We start from the raw sequence: 15,121 nt of genomic DNA, 5'->3' as shown, positions 1-15,121 counted from the left end.
GGAGCTCAAAAACCTTTTATGAACACTCGTTTAGTATGAAAATATAAATGGATCTGACTGATCAGAGATCAAATGAAACCACGAGGACTGTGAAAGAAATTCTTGCGGATGTGGTGATGGACAAGCTCAAGACAAACACCAAGAGAGAAGTGATAAACCTCTACTGCATATAACTGACAAACTGAACGAAACACATAATATTTTTTTTGGTTTGAACGTGCTGTAATAAATGCAAACACAAAACTTAAGCCAAACAAGATACAGGAGATACAGATGATATTTAATCTTCAAAGTCAGTTACACATCAAGGAATCATGAGTTACAATTATTTGCAAACAAACCGGAAGTTACTGCAGAAAGTTCAGTCATGTTGTGACAAAAACAATTACAAACATTTGAACTTCACAGAAAACACAAACACTCATTTTACCTTAACAGTTTTAATGAAAACTAAAGCAGGAAGAAAAGGCATTTCAAATTTCTCAGTGGCTCACACGCACGCACGCACGCATTCAATGGTCGACACACGCACACACATTCAAAGACGCAAGCACACACACACTATCTCTCTCATGCACGCAAACGCACGCACACTGATGTTTTGGCAAAGGTGTACATAGGTTCATAACCGTCTGCACTGAGATGAGATAAAGGATCAGAAGAGAAAACAAAGACCTTCAGAGCACACAAAACAACTGCAACACAACTGAAAACCGTTCATAAAACACACATGCAGGCACACAATGGATGTAAGAAAAGAAGATGTTCATCCAAAAAGGCTTGAATACTGCAGTAGGAGTGTGTAATCTAGATCAAAACACATCATATAAAACACAAACAGAGCTTCCTGGAACATGCAGAATCAACAGCAGCAGAGGAAGAAAATCACTGGAGGAGAAAGCATGATATCGGTCGTGGAATTAAACATTAAAACATCCGGCGCTTCACAAATATCACTGGAGCAATGATGAAACCATAAAAGTGCTAAAAAAAACATGTGGTTCTGTCACATCTGGGTCAACTTCATCCACAGCAGCTTAACCCCATTCAACTACATTCAGCTCAACGTCAGTCTGATGAAGCACTCGCCCGAAACATCTCAGTCTTCACTAGAAAACCTCGTCAACATGAACACAGAGTTTCACTGGACATGAAAAACACTAGTCAACTCTCATATTTACTGTAGTCAACGGCAATAAATGTACACTTTACAACAGTTTACTATACTCAAGTATTTCTTTGAGTGTTGATCAATGAATTCTGATATTTCAAATCCATTTCAAACAGACGCAGGTCTTACCACACCCTCAAAACTTACATTAAACACTTAAATGAGCAAACCTGCCGTAGCCTATATTAGAGGATTTACTATAGTAAACCATAGTAATCATATCATTTATTTAACAGTTGTACTATAGTTTACTATAGTATTCAGTAGTATGGACTGTTGTGAATTTATAAACCGTAGTAAATGGGTCAATGACAAATAAGATTTTCAAGAAGAAGAAAAAAATATTTTAAGCAAAACAGTTTGAAAATGTATTTTTATGTCCAAAAAAATGTATTGTGTTGATTTATATTGGTTTTACAGCATTTTAGGGAGCATTAATTCATTATTAAACAAGATTTCTGATTTTACCACCCAGAAAATGTCAGGTGGTGCGACCATATATTAATTCAAAATAATATACATTTAATGTATTTAGCACTGAGTATTTTTCCCCTCATATATAAGAAATTTAACATAAAATCATGCCAAAATATTTTATTAAGAATTTTATTGAGAAAATTAACATTTATTTCTCAGTTTTGTTCTCTGTTTGTATGTTCGGACGGTCGCACCACCTGACATTTTTGGTCTTTCAAACACCAAAACTCAAAAAATCTATTGAATTTCAATTAAATGAAAAGGGTTTCTTATAAAGGACATATTGTAGATCCATTTGATATATGACATGTATTTATTCAAATTCTTTTTAGGAAAATAATGAATTTGGACACAAAAAATACATGTCACGTCATTGACCCACATACTGTGCTATACTAGAGGATTAACTATAGTAAACTGTAGTAAGTTTTAATAATTGTACTTTAGTGTACTACAGTATTTGGTAGCATTGACTACAGTGAATTGACAGATTGTAGTAATTACTGCAGTATACTAGGTGATTCACTGTAGTAAAAACTATACAAATTTTCACGTGGGTGACAAATCTAAGGCAGGACGTTACTTCACCAGACGGGTCAAGCTTGAGTTAAAGAAGGCAAAGTTTGAAATCATTCCCAAAAGGAGCAGGAATGTTCATTTCAGTAAATAATGTAAATGTTTAATTTATGTTGACTTTAAACCGTGTGATCTTATAATATGATCAATCATAGAAGCGTTTTGATATCAGTGACATTATTTGAGATCAGGTAGATATAATACACAGTTGGAGAAGTGAAGAGTTAGTGTGAGGAGTAAACACAGATTCACACACGCTACTGAAACAGCACAGATCAGACGAGGTTATTCAGTCTCCATCTCAACGCTGGACATACAGTATTTACGTCTCTGACTGTAATGAAACACACGCCAGCGCTAACAATTTCTGAAATGTTCCGACCAAACCTGAGACGATCTCACCCGCAGTCATGTGACTTTACCTTCCTTTACAAGAGTGATACAAATGTGCAAAAGTTCTCCGTCCGTTCAGTAAACGCCGGCGATCTCATTTCTCCACACCGTTGATGCTTTTGTTCTTTCCAGAATCCATCACTTTCCTTCTAGTGGAGTACGTTGTGCTTTCTATCTCAAACTCTCCTTAAAAGAGACAAAAACATCTTTTGCTACTGAGTGGTATGACATGCTGACATTGTGAGCCATATACCAGCTTCTTCCTTTAGCTGCTTGTCATCAAAACCTTTCTAATCCAAACACATCGTCATCTTGATCTATACAGACTCAGTGTGGTGTTTGTCGTTTTGTTTGAGAATATGAATGTTGTTTTACCTTTGCATTCAGATTCATCTTCAGCTCCTTCAGAGTAAAAACTGTCCTCACACTCGGAAAAAGTCTAAAAAATAACAACATTACATGAGTTTTACCACAAATATACTGCTGAACACAGGATAAATATTTCATTCAATGCATATGATTTCCTATAGTACTTTTAAAATGTCAAATTTCAATACATTTAAAATGTAGAGACATAAGAAAAATCTGTATATATATGAGAAATATTTATATATATATATATATATATATATATATATATGAAGAGTTTGGTTCCTAAATGAGATATCTTATCATGTCATCGTGTTTTTATTGTGTTAGTGAGCTATATTTTTTTTGTTATTATGGCTTAAATCAAAATAAACCAACTGCAGTTTGATGGAATGCACAATAAAAAAACGAGTTATCTCATTTTGGAAACAAACTTTTCATATATATATATATATATATATATATATATATTTTTATATATATAATCATGATAATTATTAAAAAAAAATGTGTGCAAATTATCCACATCAGCATTTGTGACACTTAATATTAATGTATTCATAACACTATTATAAGATTATGCGTGTTAACATATGGTCACACAACAGAAGAAAAATGAGCATATCTAAACGTGGCAAGTGTCAATAGTATACATACAGCACTTACTATATCACTATATACCTACTGTATGTACACTGTATTTAATATCATATCAAACAGCATTTAGAATAATAACAAATGACATAAATATTTTTAATAAACCACAGCTCTGCAAAATGCTACAGAAAAACATTTTAATGCATTTTGCATAATGCAAATCATAAAATTTGTATTATTTTAAATCTTTAAGAAGATGACCAACATTAAAATACTACAGAATCACATCATATAAATTAACTGCATGGAGGCAATGAGTTGCATGTCTGAATAATCCAACTTTCTTCTCAAAGTAAAAATAATTCAATAGCAAAACAGTACAGACTTTATTGAAGTTCATTAAAGAAAAGTTCAATGTTAAGTCAAATATGGGTAAATGTTGTTAATAGAATAAATATTGGATAGCAAAAATCACCTTCTAAGATTGACTCTTAAAATATTAAACAGAACCAATTCACGTTCAGTAAAATTAATTTAATGCAGAAAAAAACTAGCTAGTAAAGTACTATGCAACTGATCAAGATCGGTATCATAAGAAAGTTTGTTAAAATCTGTATCAGCCAAAACAAATCCTATAGGTGCATCCCTAATATTACTATAGTCAATTGATAAACTGCGTTACTATTACTAATGTAATATGCTTCAATATTTACCATATTTACCATAGTAAATGGTAATATTTTATAGAAATTACTAAACGTTAATATAGTAAAATCTAAATATTTAGTGTTCACTATTGTAAACTATAATACATTTTTCTTACTTAAAAAAAAAGATTCTATAGTAAGAGACCTGTAGAAAAGTATTTTTTAGAGTAACTGAGAAGTGAACGATAGTGGTTTGACATGAAATCAGGAAGTGTAATCGATTAAATGTAATACATTTAGTAAACATATAACGTTTCATCTCACCTTCTCTCTGGGTCCATAGTTCTCAGCGTACCAGACCATACCATACAGACACAGAAAAGTGATGAAGGCCTTTAAAACAAACATTTCATCTCAACATCAGCATCTTCTGTGTCACAAACACTTTGGTAAAGAATAACTCATGAAATCCTACAGTCTCAGATTCCCACACCAGTTTTATAAATGTTCATAATAATGAGATAATAAAGTCACCAGAGAGTGAAGAAATAACTCACCAAACACAAGAGCCACAAGAACACATACAGAACCTGTGTCTTAGAAAACAAGTCTTGTCCAAATTTAACGCACGCTAAAGCTTCCAGGAAAGCAATGGCCCTGCGTGAAAGATAGAAAGATTATTCTAGCAGATGACTCAAAGACATGGAGTTAAAAGAACATTTCATGTACTGTTATTCAGTCTTTCATTTATTGTGTTCTACATCAGACTCGCATCTCAAAGCATTAAACATCACAACATGTGTGCCTGCGAGAAACCGTCCCAAACGAGACATGGAAATAAAAGACTAAATCAATTTATTTCTGCAGCACATTTCACACACAAAGACCATTATGAATGCTTAACACAGTGATTAAAGATAGAAACATAATTAACAAAAATAAAGGAAAAATTCAAAGATCTTTAAGAGGAAATCACGTAAAACCAATAAAAAATAAATCAAATATATAGTTAAAAGGAAAAAGAATAAAACTGAAATAATAATAATTAGTGAATAAAAGTGCAATACATTGACATTTATGGTTTAACAGTTCATTCCATAATTGAACAATGTTTAGATATGATGCATACACACAATGACTTAAATCATGTCTGCGATAAAAAAACATTATTTTTAGATAGATTTATAATTCTCTTTCTGAAACGTAAATCATTTTGTTGAGAGCAGTGAGAGTATTGTTGTATATATTGTTGCTAAATTTAATAAAATATGAGTAAATGTCAAGTAAACCATCATCACTGAATGTGCGTTTATGAGTGTGTGTTGTGATGATGGAAACACTAAACAGATATCAGAAATACTATAACTGCAGGTGTAACCTTTGATTCAGATGGAGTTTAAAGTCTGTGATGGAGATGTTCAAGTTTAGATGATATCTAACCCAAACGTTTAGCAAGAATGTGGAGAATTTAGGTCATTGTCTGAACTGTGAAATCTTTGAAATAATAAGAGAAATAATGCAGTGAAGCCGAGCGTTGTGGAACAAGAGGGTTTGTGGTTAAACGTTCAGCCAACAGCCTCTCAATTCCTCAACAGTAAAGAACCTTTCACCTTCAACGGTCTAACCCACCTCAAACACACTCGCAATAATAACACGCCATCTGCGTTTGACATTTCACACTCACCCAAAAACCCAACACTGAGTCCCCACACGCTTGCACTGCGTGTCCGTCAGGTACGCATAATACTGCCTGCATCATGAAACAAACATAGTAACAGTCAACATCCAAAATCATTCATCAACTCGAAACAAATCTAATCCTGACCCCAACTCTTCCATCTTGACTAACAGAAGTGGAATGTGAAGGACATTTAATATTGTCTTTGAGTTCTAGTGAAATGTACAGTAGATGAAAGAGTGAAACGTGTTCTTACCGTACAGTGGGAGCCGTGATGATGCCAATGAACAGAATCCTGCACCAGCTGAGAGCATGGCATGCTGGGAACACAAAGATGTGCTTCAGGAAGAAAGTGTTCAACTCGGTCAGCTTCAACGAGAGAGAGAGAGACTTGGTTACACAATAAAAAAAGTAAACGTTGCCATTAATTTTCTGCAATTGGAACAACAGGACATGAAGGAAAAGTGATCTAATAACACTCAACAACAGTGGCACAAGCTGTAAAACTATATAAACTAGGGCTGTCAACAATTAATCACAATGAATCGCATCCAGACTAAAAGTTTGTGTTTACATAATACATGTCTGTGTACTGTGCATATTACAGTTTTATACAGACGCTAGGACACATTTCTCAATACTTAGGTCACTATTGCAAAACTCTTCACACAGTGAGCACAACAGTAGTCTATGTGGGCTAAACTGAGGATCAATTATCATTGCTCTGGCACAAAATGCATTCAATGACTACATCTCTCAAATGCCATGAATTATTTTCTCATTCAGACACAACAACTGCCAAAACTCTTTGTACATACAGGCCAATTTGCACATGCTTACATACTGTTTTCAAAACTGTTAAACTTATGTTCAAAACAATAACATAATACATAACTGAATAAGACAGCAATTTTCTACATTTCTACAGTAATATTTTAAATCTTAAAATTAAATGCTATAAAAACAATTGGACAATAAGACCAGCCACAGCTGATTCACATTGTAGATGAACATCTACACAGGTGTTACTCTTTCAATTTCATTACAAAAGGAGACAACTGATGAATAGTTTTGTATTGTAATGTAAACATGGACTCAGAAATAGAGAAGTGTCTGAAAGAGGAAGAAGAGTGGCTGGGAGGGGGCGAGGAATACGTATGCATGATGGAAGAAGACTAAGAGGAAGATCAAGAGCTGTAGTCTCAGATGAGATCAGAGCTACTGTAATTGATCATGTAGTAAATCATGGTCTCTCAATGAGAGAAGCTGGTAAGAGAGTGCAGCCAAATCTGCAACGCTCTACAGTGACATCTATTGTTAGAGTTTTCCGACAAACCAACAGGTAACTTGTATTCTGCAAGGGCATTTGACTGAGCTGCACATTACAGAAGGTGTATTGCCCTAGATGACATAAGATGTGATGTGGATTGTATCTCTATCAGTGGATGGTGTGTATTCAAATTCTTGTATTCTTGATACTCTGTGCAAAAAAATAAATATTGACGTATTCTGCATCATGTCTGATTCATTCCAGAAACATATATTGCAATGAAATATAAACAGAGATGTGGCCTTGTTATACACAAGAAAACGTTGTATAATACTACATGTTGTTAGTGTATTTTAGGTCATTGTTTTGTGGGTGAGAAAGTGTGTTTGTCGGCTGTTAACCTTTGCTAGTGTTCTGGAAGTGTTTGGTAGTTGTAGTGCATTTTGAATGTGAAATGAACTGCTTTGCGAAGCTGAAAGTTGGTTAGGAGAACTGTGTGAAGAGTTTTGCAAAAGTGACCTCAGTATTGAGAAACGTGTCCTAGCGTCTGTAAAAAAACTGTAACTGTATTTATAAACATACTAGAAGTATTATTAAGGAAATATTTAGATGCATTTATTCATATTTAACAACAATTTAAATAACATGTAAATATTTATTAATATTATGTTAATGTTATATTTTCTTAAATATATGCTTGTATGTATATGAAAGTGACCAATTTGTCAGTTATGGTGACCCATATCCGAGATATACCTCTGCTTTTAACCCATCCAGAGAGTAGTGAACACACGCACAGCAAGTGGTGAACACACATACACCCAGAGCAGTGGGCAGCTATCGCTGCAGCGCCCGGGGAGCAAGTAGGGCTTAGGTGCCTTGCTCAAGGACACCTCAATCGTTACCCGCCTGACCTGAGGATCGAACCGGCAACCTTCTGGTCACGAGTCCAACCCTCTAACCATTGGGCCACGACTACACAGTACACAGACATAGATTATGTAAACACAAACTTCTGGATGCGATTAATGGTTTGACAGACCGAGTGTTTTTTCAATGAATCTCTTCTTTCCTAAAGCATCAAGATACATACTTATGTTTCTATATTTTTTAAACGTAGTGCATGACAATATCACGTCATTATTTTCATAAAACAACATTTTCAATTAATTCAATGTTGTTATTTTGAAAACGAGAGAACTAAAGAATTGATTTATTGTTTCATTCTTAACGCCCTTCCAGCATCTAAGGCTATGTTCAACTAAAGAGAGGTCAAATGATGTTTGTGCATCTCAATTTCATTCTGATAGATTCATATGCAGTAAAACAACATTAAACATTTTGTGAACGCATGTGGTCGTGCTCTGTTTGTGAAGAGTCTTCTCCCCCCATCGTCCCCTCCTCCAAATCCTCCTCTTTCAAACACATTTCATTAGGATCTCAATGCATGAGCAGACCAGCCTCCTAAACAATAGCAAGTAAAGAGCGTCCTTTCATCACCATGACAACCGGTCAGAATGAAGGGCATCTAGAGCATTTACCCCTCAACCTCAACATCATTCTCTATGTGTGACAGATAAACAGAGAGAAAATAAATCACATTTCCCCTCACAACACCAATACAACACTATCTGTTTACTATGAGAGTTAAATACAGTTAGTTGTATTTAATTCATCTAAAGCGATTCCGACTTGGTTTTAAATAGTCCAGAAAATACGTCCGTAGTTATTGGGAGAGTTTGAAAAATGTTTGCAAATCCATTTAAGTGTGCTTACTCAAAATCACCCGCTGCTCTTGTGAACCAAACTTGATTTGTAAAATGGTTAAAGTAGAATTTGCATAACATCAACAAATGCATGCGAGTTTACCAGACTGAAAAAGCTAGTGTGTTGAACCGCAGGACTTTTATTGGGGATTTACACCAAACGTGAATTAAGCATTTTGCGCGAGTACAACATACAAATTCAATGCAAAGACGCTTATGCACACCGCCCCAGCAAGGTTTGTGTCTATGAGGCGAATCAGGCGGCACAATTGCAGCGAACGCGGGTCAATCTCGTCTTCTACGAAGGTTGAAAATATTTGTCAGATCGCGTAGCACGAAATAACGTACTTTTCCCGCGAGTGATAATGAGCGTAGAACATGATTGTTGGCGTTTGGTGTGAACCCAGCATTAGTCTTATCTTATGAAAGACATTAGCTGTGTCTGAATTCACTCTCTCTTAAATAGTGCACTATATCAGGTCTCCGCCATTTTGTAGTAATCATGAGTGAAAAACTCATTTCCTACATTTGTTCACTACTTTTTACCCACAATGCATTCAGATCATCATTTCCCATGATACAGTGCGAATCAACCGTCTGATTAGAATCAGCTGGTAGAGAGTGACGGTTAATGCCATAGATATCAGGATGATGCCACAAATGCACTTTTTACTACTTTTTGAGAATAGACAGATTATTCTTCGAAATATTTTAAATAATTTTATTAAATGTAATCAAATAAACATGGTAAACAGTTGTTCTGTTCTCTTTATTTAAAACTAATACAAAAATGTGACAAATAAAGTAAAAAGTAACTTTTTTTAACCATTTTATTAAACAGTACATAAAGCCATATAGATGAAGGCATGATTCACCTTTTGCGTCTTTTTCGTGTGCATATTCTTTATTTTAAATATAAACGCACGCCAGATGCGTTCAAATAGCGGCGACCCAGTGCATGTGATGCGACAAACTATTTCCATCTCGATTCAGTTCCTTTAAAAAATGTGCAAGTTTTCAGAGCGGTGCGCCCACCGCGTGTCATTTAAAGAGAGAAAGAGGCGCGAATCATGTTTTCTGTTCGGTTTTAGACGCAAATGGGGCCTAATATAAGAGTACTGATGAATGTCAGTACTGTCAGACACAGGATATATTACGCATTTCCATTCACGTCTTCCCCATATAGTGGACTATTTAGCATTTGCTATATGGGGAAAAGTGCATGAGTGAACAAGTGAGCAAATTCAGACGCAGCTAATATTAGAATAAACGAAGATGTGAAATAAAGTACCTAAATCAGATTTATTTCCTTATTTTAAGCAAATGTATTTTTTTATTTCTTTCATAAAAAAGTAATGTTCCTTGTCAACCAAACATTCCTTGATTTGAGAACTTTTAGATATTTGTAATAGAAAACAAGAAAAACAGATTGGCAAGAAATACTTTTTTGTGATGGGAGTAAGAGCTCAAAACACCCTGAGAGTGATTTGAGAAAATATAGGGAGTATATCGTCGCTGTCGGGCGGAAACCAAATTTTGTCAATTTCATATTTTTTCACAAAACGATGCTATTGGTCAGTCCCCATGTGTGGATGTTATTTTTACAAATTATTGACCAATCTTAAGTGTTGAAATAGGTTGAGGTCAAATCTCTTAACTCCATTGGACACTTCAAGTGTCTGAGAAGTCTCGTAACTCCACCTCTTCTTCACTCTTCACTCTCGGCATTACGTCTCCTGATTGAATTTTTAGACAATAACGAGTGAAAATAGTTAGGTTAGATACATTTGAGTAGGCCTGTTTTGTTAAAAATCGCTCGCTGTAATGCTTGGGTGCAGAAGGAAGCCTGTGAGCAACAAAGCGAGCAGATTAGGCAAATTTCTGTCTATTAGACAGCCTAGTCAGCTCATGGTGTTTTTGCATTGCATCATTTATAGTTCTTAAACCTCTAAAATAGAGTTTAGGAAGATGTATGTTACCACAGGCGTTTGCTTAGGTTAACTCTTTACTCTTTTTAAAGTTGGTATTTAAAGTATAATACCAACTTTGACGATACAATGTTTAATAATTAAAAAAAATGCAGTTTTTTTATTTCCTGAAAAATAATGGTTTTGGAGATGCGAGGATTCCGCCCGACAGGGACGATATATGATGCCACATGTGGATCAGTCTGCACAGCGCTCTCTCGTGTTTGATTGACGTGTCGTTGGATGACGAGACTTCCATTTTATATTTGAGAGCATCTCACCTGCCAGATGATCATGAAGAGGTAAACTCCGGTCACTCTCTGGAAGGATGACTTTGGATCAAACCAGTGCACATAGGTCCAGCTGGCGGGTGTGAACTGTAGAACGGCACGTTTGATTTTACCCGTGGTGCTGTGAATGTCTCTGTGCGGTGGAAAACACAACTCCATCAGTCTCTATGATCATCACAGATAAAGTGCTTGTGTTGTGAGGTGAACTCACTTTATACTGGCCCAGTGATACGTGCGCATCTCCAGAAAACGACAGACGGTCATTCCCAGCCAAATCCCTCCACCGTTACATAACAAAATATCCAGAATCACCTGATCCCACCAGCACTCCGCGAAATTGGGCAGAAGATGCATGAAGAACAACTGCAGAGAGAAATTACTGCCATGTTATACACCGCTAAATATAAACTTCAAGAATCTCAGACTCTTACTTTGTGTTTTTGTATCAAAGTCCAAATAAGCAAAACAGGTGAAATGTTTTTTTTTCTTACAAAATAATAAACCATCAATGGGGAGAGAAAACAATCATTTTATCTTCTTACCCCATTGACAAGTATTTATTCTTCTTTTAAAGGTACAGTTCACCCAAAAATTCTGTCATCATTTACTCACTCTCTAGTTGTTCTAAATCTGTATAAATGTCTTTGTTGTGATGAACAGAGAAGAATGTTTACAACCAAACTGTTCTTGGACCCCATTGACTACCATAGTAGAAAAACTACTTTAATCAGATATTTTGAAGAATGTGGGACAGCAAGCCGTTCTGGGGCAATTTTGACTACCATTGTCATTTTTCCTGTCTGGTTATTCTTCTAAATATCTTTCTCTGTGTTCAACAAAAAAAGGAATCTTTTAACTAAATGTTCAAGAATGATTAGATATTTCCATAGTAAAAATAAGGATAGACACTGAATTTGAGTCATTTTAAAAGGGCAGCACTAAAATTTAGACAGCAGACATGAGAAATGTTTTGGAGTTAGATTCTTTCTAAGAGTAGACAAACATGATATGTTGTGTTCTACAAACACTGGCAAGCGGTTGTGTGATGCGCTGATGTCTGTACCTCCGTGAGCTCCCAGGTGATACTGATGGTCCAGCACAGGCCGTAGCTGCGGATGAGAAGAGCCTTCATACCCCAACCCCAGAAATGACTGAAGGCGAAGATATCAAAGTGACTGAGGATTCGCTCCCACGTGATCACATGACAGTTCACGGCATAATCCTGTCAATCATCACAACATCACAATACATCACTGATACATCTCAAAACATAATGCACATTTATTCTGAGCTTCCATAGCAATATATGAGCTTCTAATGAACATGTTTTATTATTATTACTAGAGTAAAACATGTAAGTCACGAATCTCTTGATTCAAAAATACCCAGAAGCACTTGAATTTTGTGCTGCAGAACACAAAAGAAGATATTTTGAAGAAAGTTGATAATCAAACAGCTCTGAACCCCATCCACTTCCACAAATTCCACAGACTATTTCTCGAAATATCTCCTTTTGTGTTTCACCGAGAAAGACTCACATACGGATTTACAACCGCATGAGAGAGAATAAATGATGACAGAACTTCAGCTGGGTGAACTTTTCCCACAGACCATAATGTCAGCTTCTCTCTTGGCGTAGCGGAGGTTTGGATCCAGCCAGTACATCAGCGCTTTCACCTGATTCCAGTTTAGAAAGATGATGAAAACCAGGAAGAGGAAGTAGAGCACGCTCAACCCTGAGAAATAACGCACACATCATATCAACCTCCTAAACCACTCATACAAGACACGTCTGCATCATCAAAACACGTTACGTATGATCTCATCATCATTACTAGAACACATCAATACACAGAAATGAGATTTATGCCTAAAGAAAATGAAGGTTTAATATGAAGTACAGAGAGAGCAGATGTGCTCTCGTGATGCTTACCGAACACTATACGCCATATGGCCGGATGAGGTCTGGTGAACGGTCCTGAAATCAAATCAAACTGATATTAAAACCTGCACAGAAGATCATGAGAGCGACCGTGAGAAGATATCAGACTCTCACCGTTAGGAAACGCAAGAACACTGATGACCAGGAAGAAAGAGATGACCAGGATCAGACCCACCCAAACATTACTGTCAGGATTCTCTTCATCTCTGAAACAAAAGATACAGTCACAAACACAAGTACAGCCAAAGACGAATCGCTCTTCTGCTGCTTTAAGCACATCAGAAAATGAAACAGAATAAATAAACGTTTGTGTGTGCTTGATGTGAAACTGCTTCTACAGAATACATCTCTTCTTCTTGGGCATTTTCTCTCTTGTTTTAAGAATCACAGCCTCTTGTTAGGAATATTCTATAATTTTACACAGTTGATTTTAAAAACCATTAAAACTGATTCAGTTCCATGTATTGATTTCACATCCCATGAGGGGAAAGAAGCTCTTCTGTTAATGGCCAAGCGGATGTAATATTGGTCAATGCGGGTCATCTCAAAATACTCCAATGTTGCTGAATAAACCAGAAGAATAAACTCATCCACGGATCATGACCCTGTTGAAAAACTCTGCATATGCTGGGTTAGGAATGTTTTTATGCTGGTTTGCCATCTTAAACCCGCTCAGGACCAGCACAAACCAGCAAAACATACCAATCCAGCATTTGCTGTTTTATTCAACGGGGAGAGATTCAGATGTGGAGACAAATTCTGTCATGATTTAGTCAAACCTCCTGTGTTTATGAACCTGTTTGTGTCTCTTCTTCAGCGGAACACCAAACGTAAAGATATTTGGAGAAATGTCTATTGTGTGCTTTTGTGTTCACACTCCGGAAGTCAATGGAGTTCAGTGATGTTTGTCAACATTCTCAGAATATCTTCTTTCGTGTTCTGCAGAAGAGAGAAACTCACATATGTTTGACAGGACATGAGGGTGAATAAACGATGATATTTGGCTGAACTGTCCATTTCAAATACGTAAGTGCATCACCTCGACATCCCTGAGGAACAATATGCTACATGCTATTGCTAATCGAAAGGGGGCGGGGCATTCTCGTTCGATCATTTATTTAACTGCACACTGAATGTCAACAATATGTTTTATTTACTTATTAACTTAAAGTCTGACACTGTCCTACAGATGACCTCAATCTAACAGGCACAGAGTTAAAGTCACACAACAACACCCACACCGACCTGATGGGGGTCTTTAAACCCCTCTGACCCCACACGACCCCCTCAACAATGACGTCAACACCCCAGCAGCATTTACAGTCCATATAATATTTTACGCGCTGTGCGTTACAGTAACTCGTTGTGTGTGGCACTGTTACGTTGTAACAACGTTGCGTCACCACTCACCGCGTGAACGCGAAGTACATGAGACTGAGCACCGTGCACGTGAGAAGCGTGATGGTGTGCGGCCTGTAGAAGAAGTCGATGGTGATGTCTTCTACCTGCTGCTCGTTTATCATGCGGAAATGCATCCGATAGTTCACATCGTCCTTACTGAGAGTCTGAGATCCGTACGAGGACGCCATGCTCGACCCCTGATGTTTGCAGCTCTTTCGCACCTACGCAACCCCATGCATTTACGCGTTCACGCTCCGTCGGCCTCTAACGCGTGGATGCCGCGAGCAAACGTGAGAGGACGTTTAAGCAAATGCTCAGGAAAAGACGATGCGTTATGGGATAGAAAGATGGCAGAAAACATACATTTCTTCCGCCTCTTCGGTGAGGCGCGTGCACGCGCTATGGAGAGCCGCGTGGGTCAAACGCGCAAATGCAGCGTGTCGCAGTCACTGGGTTGTTGGTAGAATGGATACAACTACGCCCGGAAGTGGTGCAAAATCTCGCCATATAATTACAATGAATGACATCAGCTAACGTCTATCCCAACCCTTAACATTACCTTACAAGAATAACAAAT

General features: G+C 36.7%; 1 protein-coding gene across 1 annotated transcript; it reads right to left on the bottom strand.

The window, feature by feature from the left end:
• Nucleotides 1-259: 259 nt before the first annotated feature.
• On the bottom strand, nucleotides 260-15,107 carry ptdss1a (phosphatidylserine synthase 1a). The gene is made up of 13 exons (XM_056763078.1): nucleotides 14,554-15,107; nucleotides 13,258-13,349; nucleotides 13,135-13,179; nucleotides 12,813-12,937; nucleotides 12,265-12,423; nucleotides 11,413-11,564; nucleotides 11,193-11,334; nucleotides 6,165-6,277; nucleotides 5,915-5,980; nucleotides 4,788-4,887; nucleotides 4,555-4,623; nucleotides 2,993-3,056; nucleotides 260-2,803 (listed from the first exon to the last, which is right to left on the bottom strand). Exons 1-13 carry the CDS (start codon nucleotides 14,730-14,732, stop codon nucleotides 2,712-2,714), a joined length of 1,398 nt encoding a protein of 465 aa, XP_056619056.1. The 5' UTR covers nucleotides 14,733-15,107; the 3' UTR covers nucleotides 260-2,711.
• Between the last annotated feature and the right edge of the window lie 14 nt (nucleotides 15,108-15,121).

The sequence above is a fragment of the Triplophysa dalaica genome, chromosome 12, assembly GCF_015846415.1.
Source record: "Triplophysa dalaica isolate WHDGS20190420 chromosome 12, ASM1584641v1, whole genome shotgun sequence".
Taxonomy (NCBI): Eukaryota; Metazoa; Chordata; class Actinopteri; order Cypriniformes; family Nemacheilidae; genus Triplophysa; species Triplophysa dalaica.
The sequence above is the reverse complement of the archived record's forward strand: the minus strand, read 5'-3'. Positions and strand labels throughout refer to the sequence as shown.